The sequence below is a fragment of the Lissotriton vulgaris genome, chromosome 6, assembly GCF_964263255.1.
Source record: "Lissotriton vulgaris chromosome 6, aLisVul1.2, whole genome shotgun sequence".
NCBI lineage: Eukaryota > Metazoa > Chordata > Amphibia > Caudata > Salamandridae > Lissotriton > Lissotriton vulgaris.
The window spans coordinates 574,414,583-574,440,104 of NC_141694.1; the positions used below are offsets into that span (position 1 = coordinate 574,414,583).

At 46.1% G+C, this 25,522-nt stretch overlaps 1 protein-coding gene across 1 annotated transcript in view; it reads right to left on the bottom strand.

Moving 5' to 3' along the window:
• CEP162 (centrosomal protein 162) overlaps window positions 1-25,522 on the bottom strand; it is a 635,242-nt gene that overhangs the window by 30,660 nt on the left and 579,060 nt on the right. The window contains exon 17 of the mRNA XM_086926571.1: window positions 18,824-18,958. Coding sequence (XP_086782697.1) covers window positions 18,824-18,958 — 135 coding nt within the window. The remainder of the gene's footprint in view (window positions 1-18,823; window positions 18,959-25,522) is intronic.

Below are 25,522 nucleotides of genomic sequence, written 5' to 3' on the forward strand. Positions count from 1 at the left end.
GCAAGAGTGAGCATCTTGAACTTTTCCTGTTTCAGGTAAAGGTTCAAGATCCTGAGATCCAGGATTGGCCGAAGCCTGCCGTCTTTCCTGGGCATCAGGAAATACCGGGAGTAGCACTGTTTGGGATCGTTTTTTGTTTAATACGCTCCAAGTTTCCTCAAAGCCGGTCTGCTTTCGTGTTATTGCCGCCATTTGCTGTGTTGTTGTTGTTTTGCCCTGAGACCGCCCCCTCCACCACGCACCCGCCTCCCATCGGATCCTCCCTCGCCACTCCCCTTCCCACTACCCATATATGACAGAAGCACTTGTGCGCAGCGTTCACGCGCAGCGGTCGCGCCCCATTCGCGCCGAAGGTGCGCCAAAGGTAAGCCCGTCTACGCCCGTCCGCGCCTGGACCGCGCCCAGCGCCAGATCCCCTGTCCCTCGCTTTGCCCAGCCCTCCCGCATTACTTACGACGCCTCCACCCTCCTAGCCCTTAACCCCGGCCGCTCCCCCAACTGCGTCCAAGCCGCTCCTGGACTCACCCATGGACCCTTCTCTTGCAACTCCTGCAAGTCCGACGGCACCAAAACCTGCTCCTCATCTACCAACACCAATCAGAGACCTGACACCAACCACCTAAAATGCATCCTGCTCAACACCCGCTCGGTCCACAGACACGCCATCGACCTCTGGAATCTACTCGACACCATCTCACCGGACGTCGCCTTCCTAACAGAAACATGGATGCACGCCTCCTCAGCCCCAGACATCACAATTGCCATCCCGGAAGGATACAAGATCATTCGTAAGGACCGCATCGAGGAAACAGGAGGAGGCATCGCCATCGTCCATAAGAACTCCATCCGCATCTCAACCAGCTCAGACGTCAACCTTGCCAGCGCCGAACACCTCCACTTCCAGATCCACACCGACCCCAAGACCACACTCAGAGGCACCCTCCTCTACCGGCCTCCAGGACCCCGTGCACAATTCAGTGACGAAATCACTGACTTTATCACCCCACACGCCCTCCCCTCCGAGGACTACATTCTATTGGGAGACCTCAATTTTCACCTGGAAAAGAACAACGACAGCAGCACCACCACCCTTCTGGACAATCTCGCCAACCTCGGACTCAAACAACTGGTCACTACCCCCACCCACATTGCAGGTCACACACTCGACCCTATCTTCACTTCCAGCAAACACGTCTCCTTCAGTCACACCACAGCTCTTCACTGGACGGACCACAGCTGCGTTCACCTCACCTACAATAAGACCACAATCCACAACCATCCTCAACCCACCATGCGAAGAAACTGGAACAAAATCACCATCGACCAGATCTCCTCATCGCTTCTTCAAAACCCCCCCGCCCACTCCTCAAACCCCGACCAAGCAGCCATTAACCTCACCCAATGGATATCCAACAGCGCTGACATCCTAGCACCGTTGAAAAAACGTCAAAGCAAACCAGGCAGCAAAAACGCCCCCTGGTTCAACGATGATCTTAAGAAATCGAAGAAACACTGTCGCTCCCTCGAGAAGGCCTGGAAAAAAGACCCAAACACCTGCACCAGGGACGCCTTCAAAAACGCCACCCGCATACACCACCAACTAATCCGGTCTGCCAAGAAAGCCGCATTCAAAGACCGTCTAGATAACAACGCCCACAACAGCAAGGAGTTATTCAACATCGTCAAAGAATTACCCTACCCATCAGCCAACTCCAACGACATCACCCCCTCCCAAGCCCTCTGCGACTCCCTAGCTTCCTTCTTCCACAACAAAATCGCAGACATCCACAACAGCTTCGACAACCGACCCAGAGACCAACCCACCCAACCTTCTGCAGGACCTTCACCCCCCCTGAACATCCTTAATGACTGGAACCCAATCTCCACTGAGGACACCATCCGCCTGATGAACTCCATCCACTCAGGATCCCCAACTGACCCTTGCCCTCACCACATCTTCAACAAAGCCGACTCCATCATAGCACCACACCTCCGAGACGTCATCAACTGCTCCCTCAACTCCGCCACCTTCCCGGAAAGCTGGAAACACGCAGAACTCAGCGCCCTTCTGAAAAAACCCACAGCTGACCCCACCGAACTCAAAAACTACCGCCCCATCTCACTTCTTCCATTCCCGGTCAAGGTCATCGAGAAAGCTGTCAACAACCAACTCGCCTCCTTCCTCGAAACCAACAAATCCCTCGACCCCTCACAATCCGGCTTCCGAGCCAAACACAGCACTGAGACCGCACTTATCGCAGCAACAGACGACATTCGAACTCTACTGGACAATGGAGACACAGTCGCCCTCATCCTCCTCGACCTCTCCGCGGCCTTCGACACAGTCTGCCATAGCACCCTTCTACAGCGCCTCAGAAACGTAGGAATCCAAGGAAAAGCACTGGAATGGGTCACCTCGTTCCTCACCGGAAGAACCCAGAGAGTCCGCCTCCCACCATTCAAGTCAGAGGCCTCTGAAGTCATCTGCGGCGTGCCACAAGGATCTTCACTCAGCCCCACCCTCTTCAACGTATACATGAGCCCCCTTGCGGCCATCGCTCGACAACATAATCTCAACATCATCTCCTACGCGGATGACACTCAACTGATCCTATCACTCACCAAAGACCCTAACACCGCCAAAACCAACTTACACGAATGAATGAAAGAAGTAGCCGAGTGGATGAAGCACAGCCGTCTGAAACTGAACTCAGACAAAACAGAAGTCCTCATCTTAGGCACCTCCCCCTCCGCCTGGGATGACTCTTGGTGGCCAGAAGCCCTTGGAAAGGCACCCATCCCGACTGACCACGCACGGAACCTGGGCGTCATCCTGGACTCCTCACTCTCGTTGACCAGACAAGTCAACGCCGTTTCATCATCTTGCTTCAACATTCTTCGCATGCTCAAAAAAACATTTTGTTGGATCCCCACCGAAACTAGAAAAACTGTCACCCACGCACTGGTTACGAGCCGCCTGGACTACGGAAACACACTATACGCCGGTACCACCGCAAAACTCCAGAAAAAACTCCAACGCATCCAGAACGCTTCAGCCAGGCTCATACTAGACATCCCGCGTAAAGAACACATCTCTAGTCACCTGAAAGACCTCCACTGGCTCCCCGTAAATAAGAGGATTACCTTCCGCCTCCTAACCCACGCACACGAAGCACTTTACGAACTTGGACCCGAATGCCTCAACACACGATTGTCCTTCTACACCCCCTCCCGTCAGCTTCGATCCTCCAACTAAGCCCTTGCCACTGTACCTCGCATCAACAAAACCACCATGGGAGGTAGATCCTTCTCCTACCTGGCAGCTAAAACCTGGAACTCACTTCCCACTCACCTTCGCCTTACTCAGAACCACCTAGCATTCAGAAAACAACTTAAAACTTGGATATTCGACAAGTAATTCGCCACCCTTCCTCTAGCGCCTTGAGACCCCATGGGTATGTAGCGCGCTATATAAATATCTTGACTTGACTTGACTTGACCCCTTTCCTGCTCTGGAACCACCTCTATCGCACCTTTTTGGAAAAGAGCCAGGACTTCTTCCTGCAGGCGAAGCAGGTGGTCCTCCGAACAATAACCCTGGCAAGGAGGGTAATTGGGAGGGAATTCCTGGAAAGGAAGTGCATACCCATTCTCTACAAGATTGAGAACCCAAAGATCCGATAATATTAATTCCCAATCTTGTAGAAAATGAGTAAGCCGACCCCCCACTGGGCCCACATGATCCGGAATGGCGGATCTAGGGCTGCTTTGCTGCGTTGGCCGGGGGTTGGGAAGGAGAGGAGGAGGAGGAGGAGGATTGACGACCTCTTGGGCGGGATCTTTGCCTACCCATGTATGACTTGTACAGCGTATTCTGTTGCTCCTGAGGCTGCTGCTGGGATGGTCTGTAAGAGCGAAAGGAAGATCTTACGAACCCCCTGAAGCGTCTACCAGTAGTACCTCTGGACTGAAGACCCAAAGATTTTGCAGTGGCCCTACTGTCCTTAAAACGTTCCAAGGCAGCATCAGCCTTCTTGCCAAACAATCCTGAGCCATCAAAAGGCAAGTCCAACAAAGCAGACTGGACGTCCACAGAGAACTCCGATGACTTAAGCCAGGCAGCCCTCCTGGTGGCCACGGAGGAGCCCATGACCCTTGCCACCGAATCAGCAGTGTCCAGACCACTCTGAATCACCTGTCTCGCAGCTTGTTGAGTGTCTGATATCACTTCCTGAAAATCCTTCCTGTCATCCTCAGGAATTTTCGGAATTAGCTGCTTGACAGAATCCATCAAGGCATGGATATACCTCCCCATCAGGCACGTTGCGTTGGTTGACTTTAACGCCATACTGGCAGAAGAGAAGACCTTCCTGGCACTCTGATCTTGCTTTCTGGATTCTTTATCCCCAGGAACCTGTGGGAAAGCACCAGCAGATTTCTTTGAGCAAGCAGCCTGCACCACCAAACTCTCAGGCAAGGGATGAATTGATAAAAACGCAGGGTCCTCAGGTGCCACTCTGTATCTCCTCGCAACTGTTCTTGAAACTGCAGGAGCAGATAAAGGCTTCTTCCAAACCTCATAGATGGGCTCAGATAAGGCCTCGTTGAAGGGTAACACAGGTTCAATTACTGACGAGGGAGAATGAAGAACCTCAGTTAAAATATTAGGTTTATAGTCAGCAGTAGGCAGAGTAATATTCAATAGACTCGCTGCTTTTTTTATAACGGTGTGATAAGGCACCACATCCTTTGATGGTACATTTGACACTGAAGCCAACTCCCACTCCGGCGACAGTTCAAGCCCACTGGCCTCACACAAATCTTCAAAAGGATCCTCAGAATCCTGTAACTCCCCTTCTTCAGTATCCGAATATTGATACCTTTCCTCTTCCAGAAGTCTCTGGGCCTTTCTCCGAGACCTTTCCTTCACAGCAGAAGCCAACGGGTTCGGAATCGACTCCGACGGGGTCGGAGCTGGCGTCGAACCCGAAGTCGGACGAGGCTTCTCAACACGAGGTCAGGCAGAATCCTGCCTCGGAGTCGGAAGCATCGGCGTCGATGTGACTGGCGTCGACGGAGTCGGCGTCGAGCGCTTCGGCGTCGACGACACCGGTGGTGTCGGAAAATGCCAATGCGGTGGTATAGCCGGCATAAAAGGCATGAAGGGCGCAGGGGCGTAAGCCTCGGGAACACCCAAGTTGAATGCCATAGGACCCGTGGGACCAACAGGTGCACCAGACGGGAACATTGCCCTAGAATAGACACCAAACATGGCGTTCAGGAACTGAGATGGATCCTGACCTGGAGCTGGAAACTCAGGATATGGATCTCTGGGTTGTTCCTGAGGAGGCGGAGTCGAAACGACGTCGACCTCTTCACCGAGTCCAGGAACCGGGGTCGACAAACCCGCAGGCACCGGAACCTCGACTTCACCAGCCCCCTGCTCCTCAACTTCATCCTCCTGACCAGAAGGATTGGATGGAACTGGAGAATGGACCTGCTTCTGAACCTGGATGTGAAGCCTCACCAACAGAGTTATGTTCCGACTCCGAAACCTCCACTTCCTTACTCAGAAGCTTGACCTGGGACTTCGGTCTTGAACTAGAGTCTTTTCCGGAGTGATGACGTGACTCATGGCTCCTCTTCTTGTGCTTCTTCCTCGAAGACTTCGAAGCGTGAGCCGAAGACGACTCCGAGCGTGACCTCGATCGAGACCTCGACCTCGATCTCGACCGCCGAGTTCGAGACTTCGAAGACTTCTTATCCTTCTTATTTTTAAGCTTAGCCACAAGGAGCTTCGCCTCTCTTTCTCTTAGCGCCTTCGAAGTCATCTTCTTGCAGCAAGGACAGTCCTCAACGCCATGGTCGGAACTTAAACACCAAACACAGCAATCATGAGGATCGGTGATAGACATAGTCTTGCCACATTCGCCGCAAGCCTTAAAACCAGTCTTCTTCGACGGCATCTCGAAGAATATAAAGATAAACAGAATAACAGGATAATAGTAACAAAGTTACTGTAAAGCTACAGTACGATCCCTGAAAACCGTTAGCGTCGACGACGCAGAAAAAAGGGAACTGATGTCATCACGCCGGCGTGGGCCTGTTATAGGCGTCGGTGACGTCAGCGGAGTCGCGAGCGGAGCCGTGTCTCTGTGACGTCCGCATCCACGTCGGCGTGAAGCTACAAAAAGAATTTCCGAATGTTGCTGACGCAAGGGGATATTCACAAGGTGAGGAATCCACAAGGCAGATGTATCTATCAGAATTCCAGGCTAGGGCGGGTTTCAGAGCAAGAGAGCTGCCACCCAACCTTTGTAGCCGAAAACGCGGAACATGCGCCAGAAGTTCAGTGGAAGAGTGCAGATGTCTTGCAGGCGTATAGAAAGATAAGCACTTTCGTAGATAGCTAGGACCAGAGACATGAACAGCACAGTGTGCAATAACTAAGGACTTAAATGTAATCCTTTCTCCTATGGGCAACCAGTGCAAGGTGTGCAGATGTTGTCGCACGCTGCTTCTCACAGGAATATTGAGGAGAAGCCTGGCCACTGCATTCTGAACAACCTGGAGTGTCTTGATCAGATATCCCGGGATGGCAGCATACAAGACATTAGCGTAGTCCAACCGGATTAAAATCAGGGCTTGCGTGACCTTTCCTTAGCGGCCCAAGGGAGCAATGGGAGGAACTTCCGAAGGCACTTGAGTATCCCAAAGCAGCTATCAGCTAACTTCTTGCTCTGGTTCGCAAACGTTAAATTCTGCTTGAACCAGACTCCAGATTCTTGGCGGGTTGCCCGGTTGAGGCTGGCATCGTAGAAACGGATGGCCAGAGTCATTCTCTGAAATGAAGAGGAAATTTACCATACAAGAGGATTTCTGATTTTTCCTCAATACATTTTAGGTGCATGGAGGCCAGACACTGAAAGACCTTGCAAAGGCAGTTTTTTACGGAAGAAGTGGAAATCTCATTTTTTTCCAATGTGAACAAAAGCTGGGTATCGTCCGCGTAGGCAATTATTTTGGCCCCACACTCTCCTTGCCCACTCCGGGCCACTAGGGTGCTTTTGGCCTGGTCCATCCTGATCTTCTTGAGAACTCTGGGCAGGATAAGTAGAGGCGGGAAGTAATACAGGAGTCTAACTCCAATCGAAACGAAAGGCATTTCCGAGCAAGACCTGCCTTAAGAACTGCAATGCGCAAAAGGTGGTGAAAATATTGACCCAAGGCTCTCTCTATTGTTTGAAGAAGCTCGATTGCACCTTGGTGTGCAGCTGCTCTCATAATCCACTAAGCAACTTCAGCTGAGTTAATCTAGCCATGATGTATAAAGATCCTGCCAGGCGCAGTGCAACCAGGGAGATACCCTGGCCATTCACCCACTTACAGAGACACAAGGTCTCCTGCCACACCACCCAATGCCCTACTTTGCCTACTTTGTTGCAGTACCACATTGAGGTAGTGTTGTTTGTAAGAACCTCTACTTGTTCTCCCGTGATAATAGGGAGTAATGCTTTTAGTGTTCGTAACTCTAGCATGTTGCTGTGGAGATGAGCTGCTGGCAGACACCAGAGTCCTCTAAATGCCACCTCTGCCACAAGACCTTCCCAACCCAGTAACAATGCATCAGTCATCGTCATTAGGTCTGGGTGGGACAGGGGGATGAGTCTACCAGCAGACCAATTACTGTCTAGCAGTCACCACTGCAGATCTTTCGCAGCCTCCGCTGACACCTGGAAGGAATATAAAAGGTTAGTGCTGAGCTCACTGAGACATCAGATCCCACTGTAATGCTTGCAAGTACCGCTTGATATGGTCCACCAGCAGGATGTAGGAGGCCCAGAGGCTTGGAAGCAGCAGAGACGCTCTCACTGAGAGCAGGTGAAGAGTTGAAACATCCTCATCATTGCCCTAATGTCGCGGACTAGTTGAGGGTGGGAAGGCTTGGAATAGCAAGTGTCCAGGATGGCTCCAACGAAGAGAACCATTGTGAAGGAGTCAGGTGTGACTTCAGTACATTGATGGAAATGCCTAAAGGTGTCAACAGTGCGCCGCCATCTAGAGGTGGTTTACGACTGTTTGGACGAGCCCTCCTTCAAGCAGCCAATCATCGATGTATGGGAAGACTGGTATTCCAATCCTCTGTGGATGGGCAGCAACCATCCTCTTTCTGAACACCCGAGATGAACTGGTAAAGCTAAAGGGGAATTGACAGTGCTCATGGCCTACCCCAAACCGCAGGTAGCGCCTGTGACTTAGAGCAAGGCTGGGCGAAAAGAACATTCTTTATCCAAAAGTTTACATGAGTTTCAACTCAATAGCTGCGGGTGTATTCAGGAATGCATTTGGTTTCAGTTGGCTGGTAGAGTCCTGTACCACCAGGTTTTCTGGTGAAGGATGCTGGAGAAGGAAGGCAGGATCTTCCTGGACAGGCCAGTGCTCCCTTGCAATATGCCTGCAGGAGAGGATCCTGGCTTTTCCAAGGTCCCCAACAGTATGTCCGTGAGGGCATCACTGAAAGGAAAAAGAGGCTCTTGCATTGTTTGTCCTGGGACAAGGACCACTATTAAGATGTTTGTTGTGACCTCAGTTGTGGACAGGATGAGGTCGAAAACTTCTGCTGATTGCTTAATGACAGTGGCAAAGGAGGCAGAGGCTTCTATAGTCACATTAGGTTGGGTTAGCCAAGGCCAGTGCTAGGTGATGTGTCTAAACCACTGGCGTCATGCAGGGCTAAAAATAGGTTTTCTTTGTGATATGGTGTCCTGGCGTTGTCTTCATCATCATAATCATGAGATTGCTGCAGAAGTGACTTGGGGTCAGAGTTGGGGTATACGGAAGGTCAGTGTGACATCAACAGAAGTCGCTCCAGAATCTGACCAAACTACTGGCTCCCACTCATGCGTTGCTGGAGGCGTCAGCACTTGGAGCTGTTGTGTGGGCTGTGGCACGAAAGAGGGCATCAACGTTGAGCCTAAAGCTGGAGGTCAAGTGCCATGGTCGGAATCTGGAACAGATCCGCCGATGGCAGACCGACTAGAGTTCATCTCATATCCTTGGGGCCTTAAGGTGCACCAGAGTGTTTCAGTCAGGTGCCGAATATTCACTCCATAGCCTCCTAAATTCCATTATTTACTGCCGCACGCCGTGGGGCCAGGGAAGTCGGACTGAATTGAAAGGAGGGTTGAAATAAGTTCTGGGGTGGGAGACCTGGTTGGCGGTCTTGGAGTAGGACATAGGTGAGCTGTGTTTAGATTAGTTGCCCCGCTTCGATTTTTGGGATTTACTTGAAAATTTCAATGAGGAGCGTTTACAAAAAGGGCCTCAGAAGTGAGAGTGCATCTGCGCCCCTGCCTTTGATATTTCACAATGTACACTTGGCCTCAAGGTCTTGGATGGACTTCGGGTGCACCTTGACACATTTCTCAAACAACGCAAAGGGACAGACTTTGCAAGGGTCTGTCACCCGCATCTCTTTGTGGCAATCATGCTTGGTTTGAAAACGCTTTTTTAAATAAAAGTAGTGTTGAGTCTGACAGGACTTGAGAGAGCAAGTTCCAGATCTGCGTCAGAATGCACGGAAATAAAGGAAATGATGTTGGCGCAGTGAGGTGGGACTAATGTAGGGTCCTGATGGCACATTCGGGGCGGGATGAACCCGATACAAAACTGCATGATGTCACCTACAAAATCCAAAGGGAACTGCTGAGAAAAATATCCTGATCCAGTCTGGAGCTGGGGGTTTTCACAAGGTGATAAATTAACGTTTAGAAGTATCCATCAGAATAGGAAATGCAATACCAAAACTCCCCTTTCTCCTTCCCTAGATTGATATTCACAAAAAACGTTACATGCCAAATGCCATGCAGATTCTGAGAGACACCCCATTTGAGCGATTGTTCTGCATGAGTGGTTGGTATCACTCTCTCTACCTATCTTCCCGACAGTAGATGCCATTGGTCTTGCAGACATTGTTGGTGAGGCCGCATGTGGAGGTAGGGATTTGGAATCCAAAAGAAGCATGATGTCATTGAACCCAAGAGGGTAGACCCCTCTAGCTGTTGGATGGGTTGATTTCTTCAGATAGCAACATTGCTGAAGGATAGAATATCGTCTCTCTCCACCGAAGAGAACACTTGTGTGTGTACTTTGTCAAGAACTGCACCCAAGTAGTGCAGTGGTTGAACAGGATTAAGATAGATTTGTCATGATTTACATGAAGACCCAATCGTTTGGGAATAATTACGCTCAGTTGATAATGTTTGCTTGCTTGCTGATAGAAAGATGCCTTGATGAGTCAATCATCAAGATATGAATAGACTAAGAAACTGCTACAACCGCCATGCATTTGGAAATAGTCTGCGGTGCAGATTTGAGCCTGAAAGGAAGGACCTTGTATTGGTAATGGTCTCTTCCTACAATGAACCGCATGAATTTCAGTTTCCTGGCTATCGGGATGCGAAAATTGGCATCTTGTAGATCTACTGAACATAGCCAGTCTCCTTGATGAAGTTTGGCGTACATCTGGTGAACAGTCAACATTCTGAATGTTCCTTTGAAAATCTACTTCCTCGTTTTTTAAAAGTTTAAAATAGGCCGGAACTCATTATTGCAGACCTTTATTTTACACCAGAAAGTAATGGGAATACAATCCTGTTCATCTCAGGTGAGAGGGGACATTTTTCACTGCTTGTTTCTTCAAAAGGATGAAGACTTATGGATGCAGTTTTTCCCAAAGATAAAGGGATAGTTTCTTCTGTGGAATAGTTGGTGAACGACATGTGAATCTGAAAGAGTAACCATGCTCTACAATATTCAGACCCCATTTGTCAGTGGTTATCTTTTGTCACTCTTAAATATAAGATGTTATACTTGTCCCTACTGGTGTAGGCAACGAAGGATGGGGAGACGGGAAGACTCATTATTTGTCACCAGTTGTTTTGTAAGCATTGGTGCTTGCAGTTTGTGACCCAACCATTGCATTCTCATTCTTGTCACATTGATATACCCGAGTTTGGAAGCTTTATGTCATCTTTGTTTTGTTTGTCTTCCCACTGCAATGTAGTTATTTTGCTTTAAAAAATGTATATGATTATTTCATTTTGTACATCATACGTAAACTTCATTGTATTTCTATGTACATTTGATTTTTAACATTCTTCACGTAGGTGACCCTTGTTGAAATACTAGTGGTTTAGTGGCTTGGGCAGATGATTGGTCTCCAACACTGCCTCTTGACTGACGGCGCTGTCGCCGGTGTCTATGTCACTGAAATTATTGTTGTTGCCCTGGAGTCCAATGAGTGCTGAGAAACCTCTAGTGGCTGTAGCAGCGGTCATAGGGCATTTGTGAATGTCTCATATATTTCCTCCTTTTCTCTTATCTGACATCTTTGAAATTCCGAAGATTGGATTTCATTAGCGACATCTCATCGCCACATGAGAGCACAAAATACTCTTACATACAAGGGTCACGGGGATGCAGGTATATCCAAAATAGAGTCAGCCGGTGGTACACAAATCTCCCCCCTGTATCGGTTCCACAACCCCCAAACAGTCACCCATTTACGAGGTCGGCCTCTGGCCAGATAGACGGTATTCTCCCGAAACATACACCAGTCCATGCTCTCCTTCCATTCCTCAAGCGTGGGCGCTCTCTTAGATCCCTACTGCTGTGCTATATTTTGTTACGCTATCATTGCCCCTAGAGTGGCCCACCTGGTCTGTGCCGTGTTTAAATCTGTAGGTTCTCAAATATTAAGGAGACATCTTCTCGCCTCTGGTAACACCGTCACCCCCAATACCTCTCGCATAACATCATGTATCGAACTCCAATAATCCACCATATGGTGACATTCCCAGAGGATATGGAGGAACGTGCCCACCTGCCCACATGCTCGCCTGCACAAAACTTCTTCAGATAGCCGCATCCGGACCAAACGTGGACCTGTAACATACACCCTATGTAATATTTTCAACTGGACTAGCCTCAATCGCGCTGGAACCTCTTTCGGGGAGAACACGGCGATTGCCAGTCTTCATCGTCTAGTTCAATACCGTCTCTCATCCATTTATCCCTCAACTCTACAAGGAGGTCTGCTCTGTGGTTGATCAACTTCTTATAAATAAGAGAAATAGTTCTATCCGGCAAATGCCCATCCAATATTCTATCCTCCAATGGGGAGGCCTCGGGTATCTCCTCTTCCACCGGTACCGCCGCTTGTAGCGCATGTCGAACTGCATATCGGAAATACTCCACTCCATTCAACTCAAATTCGGTTTGCAATTCAGCAAACTTCTTAATCCAGCCCTTGACCCAAATATCGCCAATTTTAGCAATCCCTATCAAGTCCCATTTATCAAAACACTTAGTGTTCCAAAGCTTGCCCAGAGTCGAATAGTGGAGTGGCCAATGTAAGGCGGCCCCTCCACCCCAAAGAGCTAGTGGCGTTGTGCCATATTCGGACCGCTACCTTCGTCGGTCCTGTCAAATTTTTCCCTGCCGACTTGGCATATAAAGCTCTACTAAAATTTCCACCCGCGAGTAGCCACCGATCCATTGCATAACCAGGATCCAAACCGGGCCCATAAGTACCCTGGTTTATGGCTGCCAATTGAGAAGCCCAATAGTATCTTTTGATGTCAGGGAGGGCGATACCACCGTCATACCACGGTAACGTCAGTTTAGCCAAAGCAATACGAGGTCTACCCTCCCATAATAGACTGCGCTGCACCCCCTCCACCTCTCGGAAATAACTGGCCGGAACTAAATCTAATGTATTCTGGAGGGCGTAAAGAAAACAAGGTAGGGCCGCCCTTCCCAACAGGGAGAGAGGCAGCTTCCTCCAACTGCTTGCGTCGCTTTTTAATCTAACTTTAGCGGGAAGGAGGTTTCTCTCGTACCGAACTGTGGGATCCATTGAAATAAAGATCCCCAGATACTTAAACCCGTCAGTAGCGATTTGAATCGGGCAGTTTCGTGGGGGAGTCGGGGTGTCACCGCTCATAACATACAAATAGGATTTCCCCCAATTTATAGTGAGCCCCGAATTCCTACCGTAGGAGGCCAAAACATCACAGACGACAATTAAGGACTTTCTGGGTGAGGTTAAATAGAGCAGAATGTCGTCCGCATATAAAGAGAACCGGTCTACTACCTGAGGGGACCATCGAACACTTCGAATAAAAGGCTACCAGCGGATCCAGGCCGCCAAAGGTTCAAGAGCCAGTGAGAATAAAAGGGGAGAGAGTGGACACCCCTGTCGAGTACCTCGCCCCAGACAAAATGTTGCAAGAGGTTCAGTATATAACAGAGGCACCCAACTGACAAACTCCGGTCCAAATCCTAACTTGCCTAGACTGCCCACAAATACGGCCATTCTGCCGTGTCAAAGGCCATAGTTGCGTCAAGAGACGCTAAAATAGCCTGTTCCTTCAGGGTATGTGCTCTGGCCAACACTCCGTGTAATCTGCAAAGATTTAAAACCGTATTTCTATGGGAGATAAAACCCGATTGATCAGCATGTATCAGACCGCTAATAACCTTAACAAGCCTGTTGGACAATGGTTTAGCAAGAATCTTATGTTCCGCATTCAATAAGGAGATAAGCCTAGAAGAGGCACATTTGTTTTTTGTTTTCCCTTCCTTATGGATAACTACGATAGACGCCACTCTCTGATCATACGGTAATATTCCCTGTTCTCGTGCTGCCACAAACATACCTTTAAGATAGGGGGCGATCTTATCGGGCCGAAGCTTATACAACTCAATCCGGAGTCCGTTAGGGCCTAGTGCCTTACCAGAGTTTAAAGAGTGCACTGCCAGGGCCACTTCATCTGCAGTGAGGGCACTGTCCATAAAATCACGGTGTTCCTTAGTCAGGCATGGGAGTTGGATATCTCGCAATAACAAGTGAGAGTCCTCCTCTGGCCGCCCCGCGACCGAAGTGTACACTATACGAAAATATTCTGCAAAACTATCCACTATGCCCTGGGGGTCTGTTATTCACGCTCCTTCTGCTGTCTCAAGTTCCGGAACAACACGATCAGCGCTGTCTTTCTTATCTAACCAGGCGATAAGCTTTCCAGCCTTATCTCCGACATCATATAATCGACCCTGCTGGTCTCTACTGGCTCTGGCACTGTCAGTGACTAACGCTCTATACTCAAGCTGCTTGAGATTCAGGACATGCAGTCTAGCACGGGTCACCTCCTGCACCAATTCCATCTCAATACGAGTAATATCAGATTCTATTTTTTCAATTTCTTTGTTCCAATTCTTCTTTGCTCCTGCGATCAGTGACAAAGCCTGGCCCCTTATGATTGCCTTAAAAGCCTCCCACAGCGAAAGCGGGGACGACACTGATCCCTCATTCTCCTGAAAATAATTTTCTAACGCCTTTAGCAGGTCCTTACGAATTTTATGATTGCGCATGTACCAGGGATTAATGTGGGCTATCCTACCTCCCGATCCAGAAGTCATATCGAATCTGACCCAGAGTGACGAATGATCCGATATGTCCCTAGCTAGGTGTGTAGCCTCAGTGATACCATACGCCTGGGCCGCCGGCACTAAACAGTGATCAATACATGAGAGACTACCATGTGCACCAGAATGGAAGGTGAACTGTCGCTGGTCCGGGTGATGCAATCTTGAATGAATGAATGAATGAAAGGCGATTTATACAAGCGCTACTTTGCCCATAGGCGTCAAGGCGCAAAAGATGGAATAAAATAGCCAGGTACTGAAATGAAAAGGAGGTGAGAAAAAAGCCTAAGAGTAGGCTTCAGTAAAGAGCAGGGTTTTGAGGCCCTTTCTGAAGAGCAGCAGGGAATCCTGGCCCGAGTACCAGGGGGAGCTCATTCCAAAGTCTGGGAGCTAGTGTGGAGAATGCCTTACCACCCCATCTCGCCTTGGCAACTCGGGGAATAGACAACAGATACTGACCGGAGGAGCGTAGTGCCGTGCCTGGGGTATAGGACGACACTAAAGTCCTGATGCCCTCAGCGCCAGCACCGTGAAGAGCCTTGTGGGTGATGGTCAGAATTTTAAATTTTATTCTGGCATACACCGGGAGCCAGTGAAGGTTTCTCCTGATCCTGGTCCCGGAGGAACGTCTGGGGGCGTTGACAACGAATCTTGCTACCGCGTTCTGGATGACCTGCAGGCGATGGAGTAGTTTAGCGCTCATGCCAAGGTAAAGAGCATTGCAGTAGTCCAGCCGCGAGGATAGAAGGGCAACTGCCACCTGTTTCCGGGCATCAGGAGAGAGGTAAAGAGTAAGTTTTCTTAGGATTCTTAGGACCCCACAGCAGGTTGCGACAGTTCTACTTACTCGCTTATCAAAAGCAAGTGAGGTGTCAAAAATGACTCCCAGGTTACGGGCAGAAAGGGAAGGCTGGGGACAGGATCCAAGAGTCTGGGGCCACCAATCATCTGACCAGATCTCCTTTTTTCCCCCGAAGATCAAGATCTCCGTTTTCTCCCCGTTCAATTTAAGAAAATTCGAGGCCATCCAGCCTACCACAGCTTCCATACAGTTTCGGAAATTTAGGGCCGTGGTCTCAACAGAGTGGGACAAGGAGACCATGATCTGGGTATCGTCGGCATATCAGAGTACTTCCAGTCCAAAAGATCTTACCAGTCTAGCAAGTGGGGCCACGTAGATGTTGAACAATGTGGGGCTCAAAGCGGAGCCCTGTGGTACCCCACATTACAAAGGCATGGCATTGGAAAGGAAGTCACCCAGTTTGACCCTTTGCTCCCGATGGTTAAGAAAAGAAGTGAGGAGGCTGAGAGCCAGCCCCTTCACCCCCGTCTCACTGAGGCGGGTGGCCAGAATGGTGGGGGACAGGGTGTCAAATGCTGCCGTAAGGTCGAGTAGGATCAGAAGAGTGGTCTGACCACTATCAACCTTGGCGCGGATATTATTGACCACCACTGTAAGGGCTGACTCTGTACTATGTGCCTTTCGAAAGCCATGCTGAGATGGATCAAGCAGGCAGGTCTTATCTAGAAAGGCGCTAAGATGGTGGTTTAAATGAGCCTCCAACATCTTAGCTGGAGCGGGAAGAAGAGAAATGGGGCGAAAATTCTTCAGAATCCCAGGATCCAAGGAGGCCTTTTTTAAAAGGGGCTTAACGATGGCAGTCTTCCAAGGGGCTGGGAATTCACCACTGGAGATGGCTCTATTCATAACTTCCAGCAAAGGGGGAAGTAGGGTATCCCTGCAATTTTTAAGGATTTTAAGGGGACAGGGATCCAGAGGGGAGCCAGACTTGGTTGAGTCTAGTAATTCAACCATCGACCAAACCCAAAGCATCCATGAAGTCAGGAAGCCATCTTTGCGCCCGCCCAGTATCTCTAAGGAGATGCCTATCCATAGTGCTGGAGACCACAGCATTAAAGTCACCTCCCAAAATCAAAAGACCCTTCGGGAGGTCCAGAAGAACTTTACCTAAATCTACAAATGTGGTTGCCTGCATACCTGGGAGGACGTACACAGACAGCAAGGAGAGGGTTTGCCCCTCCCAACGACCCGACACCCCTATATACCTGCCTCTATCATCTTCAATAACAGAGTCAATCACCATCGGGAGCGTCTTCCTAATCAGAATCCCCACCCCCCTGGACCCTGAGGTGGATCCCGCATGCGCCACCAATCGGTACCCCATTCTGTGCATTGCCCTGCATGAGTTCCCCACTAAATGCGTCCCCTGAAGCAGGACTACATCCGGGGCATGACGCTTAAGGAACTGAAGAACCACACTACGTTTAATTTTGTCCCCCAACCCATTTACATTCCAACTTAACACCTTCAGCCCCCTACCCCCATCATAAAACATAAAATGGGTCAGTCTCCTCTCCAATTCCTGCACCTTAAACATGCTACTATTCTGAACGACGCCTTGAAATGCAATGCCTTCAACAAACAATACAAAAAAAACAACAAAAAATGCCAACCCCAAACAAACCCCGTTCACCACCCTCCTCCCCGCACCCCTGCTCACAGTGTTCATCCGCCCCCAACTTGCAGTGTGCCTGTCACCCCATACTCTAACTACTAAACTATCGAAAAGTAACCCTGAGGAGGAGTGCGACCCCCGATTTCCCACCCGACCCCATACGTTTCTTCAGACCTGGCCAAACAATTTATACAACTGACTTGTCTGCATAATCTTTTCAGTCCGTCTATACCCCTCTACATGGTCAAACACCATCTGCAATAATGTTAGTTCTTATTCTTGCTCTTGTGCGCCGTCCTCCTCGTTTCCACTCCCCGCCGCTGATCATTCTGTGAGGAGATTGTCTCCAACCAGTCCGAATTTCAGGATTGTCTGCGAGTCTATTTTTGCCATTTTTCTACAACCCTCTGGGTAGTTGCAAAAAGAGATGGCATTTTGCAAAAAACAATATATATTTCCAGTCAGGAAAATATCGAAAAATACTCTAAGCCTTAAAGGACATCGAGTGACTCAGCTTTGAAAAGCCTGGGATGGACATTTTTAAAGGAAAAAAACTTATCAAGGCAGACCTCAGCTCTAGGATCCAGAAAGCTGCCACCTGCAGGCATATTGGGACACTGGAGGTCAATAGGTCCTTAAAGGTGCAGTGCCCTATTCTCATTGTTTCCAATGCTGCAGCAGATACAGCTACATTGCTATATATTATGCTATCTCTTACTTTAAAAAAAGTAAAAAGCGTTTGAGAAGGACTTGAAAGACACTTCTCCTTTCACTTAAGTGACTTTTATGGGCTTGACCCCTTTTTCCTTCTAGTTTTTAAATGAATGCATTATGATTGGCAATAAGGCTGCACAATTTATAATTTGTGTCACATATGTCTCCTAGCCTTTCTGAAGTAAGGCAAAGTAGATGTGTCTTTCAAAGAACTGCTTTGGGGTCTCCGCATATGTGTGGAACTATTCAGTGCTTATGATTATCAATGGAGATCTCCTGAGAGAGAAGGAGGGCTAAAGTCTGCTAACTCATTATAATGACCACTTTTTCACAATCTCAAGGTCGTGCTTCTTAGTGCCTCCTAATGTGAATGGGCTACACAAGAATGTAGCTAAATGGGAAGACACCCATCCCCACCAAGGGTAACTTTTTTCAGCTATCAGTGTTCCACTTCACTGTGATCCAGCCATCTGCAAGATTTTGGCTTTATGGTACTCGGGTGACATCTTCTAACATTAGGCAACACAGATTGCTGTATTGTTCAGTAGCTTTTAAAATTGCCAAAATGGTGTTAACATTTATATGCTCAAGCACACGAAGAGGTGCAGAACTTATGTTTTAGAAACTTCAAACTACAGCTTTGTTTTCCTTAAAATTTAAAATGGTACGTTTCGTGGAATGTGTACTAATACTATGAGCTAATGCTCATGATTCCATGAAAGCAGATCCGCAGCAGGTCATTCTTAAGAATGCACTAATATTGCATTGTAGCCTGCTGCAGGGAGCTAAAATGGCTGCTAACGGCCTTCTTCTCGAGCAACAGGCTTGAGCCTCACACAAGGGCTTATAACGAGGCAGAGAGTCTTTAACAATCATTATAGCCCAATACAGTTGGGCTGTAATGCTGCTAGAACATTACAAGTGACTGTTAAAGCTTGACAGCTTTAATGCTATTAGACTTTGGCCCCATAATCTCACGCAAATAAACATGTCTGCTTCTCTGTGTGAATTATGTTCCTACCGAGAACCCAGAATGTAGACAAACTATAACAGTGCCAACATTCAAAGGATTCTGATTGGATCAGCCCGGTACCAACATTCACTAAACGATGCAGTATTTAGTTTTAGAGCATCTATTGTATTACCTGCTGAAGTTCGAGCTCTCTCTGTGCATGCCTGTTTTCCATATTCCTTATTTTATTTTCCAAAGCAAGGAAGTGTTTCATTTGTGGGCTGTGGCTCTCTTTAGCTTCCCTCAGTTCTTCCAAAAGTTTTGCAACCTAAAATTTGAGATGAAAAGAGGAATTAAACTACACAAAACATTCCCTTGCACAATACATTCCTTTTAAAAACACAGCCAAACTGCCATTTTTTGGTGAAAATTTCCAAAATAAAAACGCCACATTTTTTTTTATTCTGATGAAAGTGACATTTGATTACAGTGACAGTTAAAAGCGAGAGCAGTATGAAACTCCTATTACAGATAAGCAAATAATTTTATTTTACGCATTTGTGCCCTGTTAATGCTTTTAATTATTAAATCAAAAGGGTTGAGAAACAAGGCATAAGCCTTTTGAGTCTCATAAGACAATTACCCTGTGCAAATAAAAGATTCCTTCCCAAGACAAAATTCAAAGTCATAACCATAAAGGTTTATTCAAATGTAAGAATCATTACAGAAGGCAAAATGTGTTAGCTAGTTAAATGCATATCAGCATCAATAATGCATCAACTCATGCAAATGTGAGAGGATCACCATAAGGTAAACTCTAAAGCAAGCAAATAGCCCAAACCAAATTACAGCTCAGCAAGAGCAAGAATGAAAAATCTGCTCAAATAGTTTAAGTATCAAATCAATAGAAAGACTAACGCAAAGTCTGAACAGATAAAAGACAAGAATAGCCTCAGTATACATTGATAGATAGGCTAACAGAGTGACAATTGAGAAAGCAAGCAAAGTCTGGCACACATCCCGGACAGTTCCTTGAGCGATCCAGCCACTGTGAACAGACACTACTTTCTGGATTAATCAATGTCCACTTTTGGGAGATTGTTTCCTCATATCAGTCTTTCAACCTATTAAGCCCGGAGCGCCATGACAGCCCACCCAGGATCGAACAGTGTCTGTCTTTCCTCATACACACAAGTGCTCTACTGTCCTGAAGAAGACCCCGCTGTGTGGCAACCACTAACCCTCATCTCCACTGGGGTCGAAACTTAGACTGTCCTACTCAACCTTCTACATGCTCATTGAACTAAACGTATTAAATGCAAATGTACCCTTGAGCAATGTGTATATAGGAACGTACTGACCGTACATAGGCTGTGAAGGTCTACTTGTATATATTGTGTATCTTATTTCATGTCACAAACACTTTTACCTTGTCCCTCACCTGTCAACTCATTACCACTACCCCAGAATCCCTTTGTTTCTTACACCTATGAGCACTACAAATATGTAATGCATAACTACCCAGGAATGCTTCGAAGGTTAATTGCATTATATGCTGATAATATTTGGAAATTAAATTTTCAATTTTTCTGAACTTATGTTGAATATGTGGTGATCTGTTTTTCATTATTCTTGTTTGCTCTACATACATCTTTATCTATGTGTATTTAAAGGTTTGACTATCCCGACCAACCTTTGAAAAGTACTGGATTATTGCCCTTGACCAGGCAGTTGTTACTTGGGAATAACCCCGTAAAAACTCACCACATCCCAGACAGAGCACATTTGATAGATTTGAGGCAGAGAAAGTCACACACTCGATGTTAAGGATTATCTAACTTTCATGTATAATTATATTAGGAAATGAAAGTGAAATGAAATAACATGATATTTGCGCAACAAATAAAAACAATAGAAAGTACAACTGATGAATGACTCAGAGCAGATGCAGATAAAGAACCTTGAATTTGTTGCAAATACAGAAGCATTCTGCACATAGCTTAATTTTCAAGGAATACAAATTAATACATTTCAGCTGGACAAGTAAACAACACAATAAACCAAATTCTATCTTGCTTGTTGTCTAAAATGGAAACACACAAGAGAATCGCACACATAGGAAACTCATTCATGTCCTTTGAAAGTACATTATTCTGTCACTGTAAAATGAATGTCAGTGCAGGCTGGCTAGGCCACAGTCATGTTAACTGAAGTCTGGTTATGCTACCTAAAACACATGTAAATAAAGCATTAGTTTCTATTCATTAACAACGCGTTCACACTCCACCCTTTGATGATTTCTAAATGATCACCAATTTATTCTACGCTATACGACAAAACTTCATCAACCATTCTCAACTTCTTTGATTTTGTCTTCTCCAAGGCCTTCATTTTATCATAAACTCTGGCTTTGAAGTCATAAATGTCAATTACTTCCCTCTTTCTGTGTATGGCCATCAATTTTCTTCTTTTGACAATCATATTTTAAACCTCCCTTAAAATAAATAACTTCTAAAAAATATTATTAGAATTAGACCAATTATATTCAAGATTAATATTAATTGTGTTAGCATTTTCTTTAGTAAGCCACCACCTAAATCCCCACACCATCCATCAATGATTCCATTTCCCTTTCAAATCTTATTAAACCAGGAACCAACTATTTCCCCCACGGCAGTCTCTCCCAAGGTTTTAATTACACTTGCAACATTAATTATATTGTAATTAAATGTATTAATGTCCATACTACTATGAGGCACAAATATACAACACTGCTGGACCTTAATAACACAACACCGCCACCTTCCTTAACAAACAATATGTCCAAAGATAATCTATTTAGTATTACCAACCGCTGAATTACGATGATGACACACAAATTTTATTCACTGTTGTCAAGAAAACAAATAAACGTTATGCCACGGACAGGGAGTGCACCTTTCAGATAACTGACTGGATGTCCTGTCTTTTTTTAATAAAAACTGAATATAGACAAGACTGAGATCTTAATTTTCCCACGGTCAAAAGGTTTCTGTTTTTTAATCCATTGATTTTTGGCCATATCATCTTGGGCTCACTATGTTAGGATGATGACACACAAATTATTTTCCCTCTCGACAATAACACGAATAAGTGTTATGCCAAGATCAGGGAGTATATGTCTCAGATAATGTTTTTTTTTAATAAAAACTGAATACGGACAATACTGAGATCTTAATTGTTCCTGGATAGAAGGTTTTAGTTTTTTCCTCCATTGATTTTTGGCCTTATCATCTTGGGGTCACTCCCTTACCAGTTACATCTAGACCACAACATCTCTTTGACGGCTCAGGTTACCAAGCTTTCCTCCAACTGCTTCTGGATGCACTAGATTCTGTGGAATTTATTTTCATATCTCTCGCACTCTTCTCTTCTCCTGGTTGTGCAGGTGTCAGTTATTTGTCACTTAGAATACTGTAATTCTCCATTCCTGGGGGCTACTGACTACATCATCAGCCATCTTCAGCATCTCCAAAATGCAGCAGCCAGCACGGTCATCCATGATAAAACCACTTTGCACTGGTTGCACATTTCCAAATGCGTTACATTTCAATCTCTGTGACGGCTTTTGCTTTTCAAAGCCACCAATAGACACAGACCATTTTACATAAAAAATAGATTTCAGTTTTACATCACATCTAAATCTCTCAGGTCTTCCGGGGCTAGACTGCTGGTTGTCTCCCGCTTCAGCTTGACCAGAGGTGGGGCTCTTGCATTCTGGATAACGTCCGCCAAGCTCTGGAATCCCTTTCACATCAGGGCAGAAACTCGCCTTTTGTCTTTCTAGAAACATCTGAAAACTTGGTTATTCCCTAAACTGCGAATTCTGCACTCTCGGTCAGGTAACATCATGCTTTACAAACACAAGTTCAAATACCTTTTCATTTTATGACCCTGAATATTATATTTATTTACTATGCCTTATACATACCATCTAAAAATCCTTGTGACAATAGAACATTACAACTAAAATCAGAGTATAGAACAGGCCTGCCTTTCATGCGAATGACATATATAATTCCTTGAGGTGTTCGATTACTTGCTTCCATTCAGTATTTATAGATTTATCTTAGTCTGTTGAAGAGCTAAATCTGTCCCCAGGATATCAGCTCTCTGATTTTTATAAATGGGCATGTGGATACTCCACACTCTAAACTGGTCTTTTCAACAGTCATCACTTGATTTTGAGAACAACACATTTAGGTTAAAGTCCCCAGTAACCACCATAAAATTGTGTGGCTATTTTTTAGATACATGTGTATTATATCTAATAGCTTTATAAATATTTTTCTCTCAGCCCCCAAAAAGGTGCTAAATAAAACTTAGGAAAAAGAATAGAGGATAAGACGTGTTGTTCCTAGCAATTAAGGCATAGCACCTGACGGTTAGTGTGCCATCTTTGTCAAACAATTAAAAACGTAATGTTATCAGTTGAAGTTAAGACCCCACAACAGGGTAAGCCTCTCATGTGAACACATTGCTTTCAGTGAAAAATGTTCATAGCCATTTACATGAAAAAAAGCAGTTGCCTAGGTTTCAAGTTAATATGCTATCCTGCTATCCTGCCTAGCTATAAGTATATGTAAAGATGATTTTTGAAACATTTCTTAATTCTGCGACATTCCAGGACCATAAACGATTATTTATATTTGGAAAGACTGACATTAAAAAAATTATTTTTATCTTGATTATTAGGATTTCATTTTTTGTGTCTTACCCCGGGATTGTTGTTAAACAAGACTAGTCATATTTACTCAAAACCTTTTTCTAGGTGTACATGTCATACGTGCATGGTGGCACATTGAGATAAATGCCTGCCATTTTTGTTTATCTGCATTTCAGAAGTTTGAAAGACAGGTAAACTGAGCATTCCATTCTTTAGAGGTTGGAGAACAGAGTACCATTAAACTGGTAACACTGGCAACAGTAACTAAGATGCATATAGTGATTAAATATGGCAGAAGTGCAATATGAAGCACTATTAAAAAAGAATATATTGTCTTTTACAATACTTGCTGCAAGTGCCTAGAAATCTGCTTTTGACCACATTTTGAGGAAGGAGGTGGGGATTTAGAAATTGAAAAGACGTTTAGTAATTGTCCAACTCCTTTATTTGTCCGACTCCTTTGTGTGACTGCAAAAAAGAGAATTTTGCAGGGTGTTAGGGTTATTAGTTTGGGGGGAGTGGGCACTAGTGCCAACACAATAACCCACTCTAATTAAGTCATTTTACTGACATAAAACCATTGAAATTCCCACGCTATAGTTAGTTGGACTCACTATAACTCGCGCGCCCGCAATCCACTGCTGATGATGTCACATATTACATCATTCATGACATGGTCAGTGACATCACTGATGACATCTCAAATGACATCACTGATGACATCATCCAGTGAATGTGTGTTTCTGTAAAAATAAAATATGTTTTACATATTGAAGAATGAGTGTATGTATGAGTGTATGGATGACAGATTTAGTAGGTGCGTGACTGACTGTATGAGTGAGTGATTAAATGTGTCTTACTGAATGCATGGGTTAGTGACTAAACTGTCTGAATGTGTGCATCATTATGTTTGGTGTTGTGTAAGCTGCTGCATGTGTTGATTAGTAGCTATATGAGTGGCTATATGGGTTATTGATTGGTTGCCCAAGTATTTGTATGTGAGGGTGAGTGTGTGGGGGGGGGCTGGGAGGTGTGTGACTCTGTGCATAGATGTGTGAGCAGTTGATTAACTTGGTGTATGGGTTCAAGAGTGCATGTGGAAACAGCTGTATGGGCGGTTGACTGTGTGCATGGGTGTGTTGGTGAGTGTATGGATATCTCAGTGCTACATGTCCAAGTAAGTACATATGTAAAACACAGTGCACATGAGAGTTGGCATATATTAATGACTATACATGAGAGCCTGTGATTGCGTAAGTGACTGTATGGATCAATGTGTACTTGTATCAGTGATTGTAAATGAGAGTAAGTATGTGTTAGTATATGTTTGAATAAGTAAGGTTATCTATACTACTATTATAAAGACAGAACACGCACCTTTGAGCCAGGTAAACTCGGGAAACACACCCGATACATTGTAGAAATTGTCAGGGTGTGCAGATGGATATAGGCTATAAAAAATAAAAAATTAACGTACATTTAAAAATATAACTTTTAAAAAAAAGTAGTGCCCTGGAAGTAGCGCCGGCCACGACGCTGCTCTGGCCGCGACGTAGCGCTGGCCGCGACGTGCGTGATGAGGACGTGCGTGATGACGAGGAGGAGAGACATAGAGGTGCGGTGAAGGGAGGAGCGCGGGCGCGTCATGGCGAAGAGGAGCGGCGGTGAAGTGAAGATCGCGGGAAGGAGCGGCAGCTCAGGTATAGTAAATGGTCATTGAAATCGAGGTGGAAAGCAGGCGGCGGGAGGGGGGTAGGAGCGGGTATGCACAGAGGGACAGGCGGGAGGGAGTCGGGTGTCGGGGCGGGAGCGGGTGTACTGCCCCCAGCCCCTTTCTGCCCCAGGCAACGCTGGGGCGGGCTGCTAGTGTGTGTATAACTGTATAGATGTGGAAATGGGAGTGTGATTGATTCTTTGCCTGACTGACTAGGTGTGTGAGTAACTCCATGAATGAGTGGCAGTGTGTGAGTATCTCTATAGGTGTATGAGTGCATATGATAGTGTTGTATTGATGAGTGACTGTATGTATGAGTGATTGTATGGGTAAATGAGTGGATGTGTGTGTAGACTTACGAATCAGTGAGTGCGTATGTAGTAACTGGTGTTGGTGTGTCAATGGTTTCTGGAATGGTAGTCTGTATTTAGCACTGGATATATCAAAGGTCAGATTAGAGTGTGAGGAGGTGC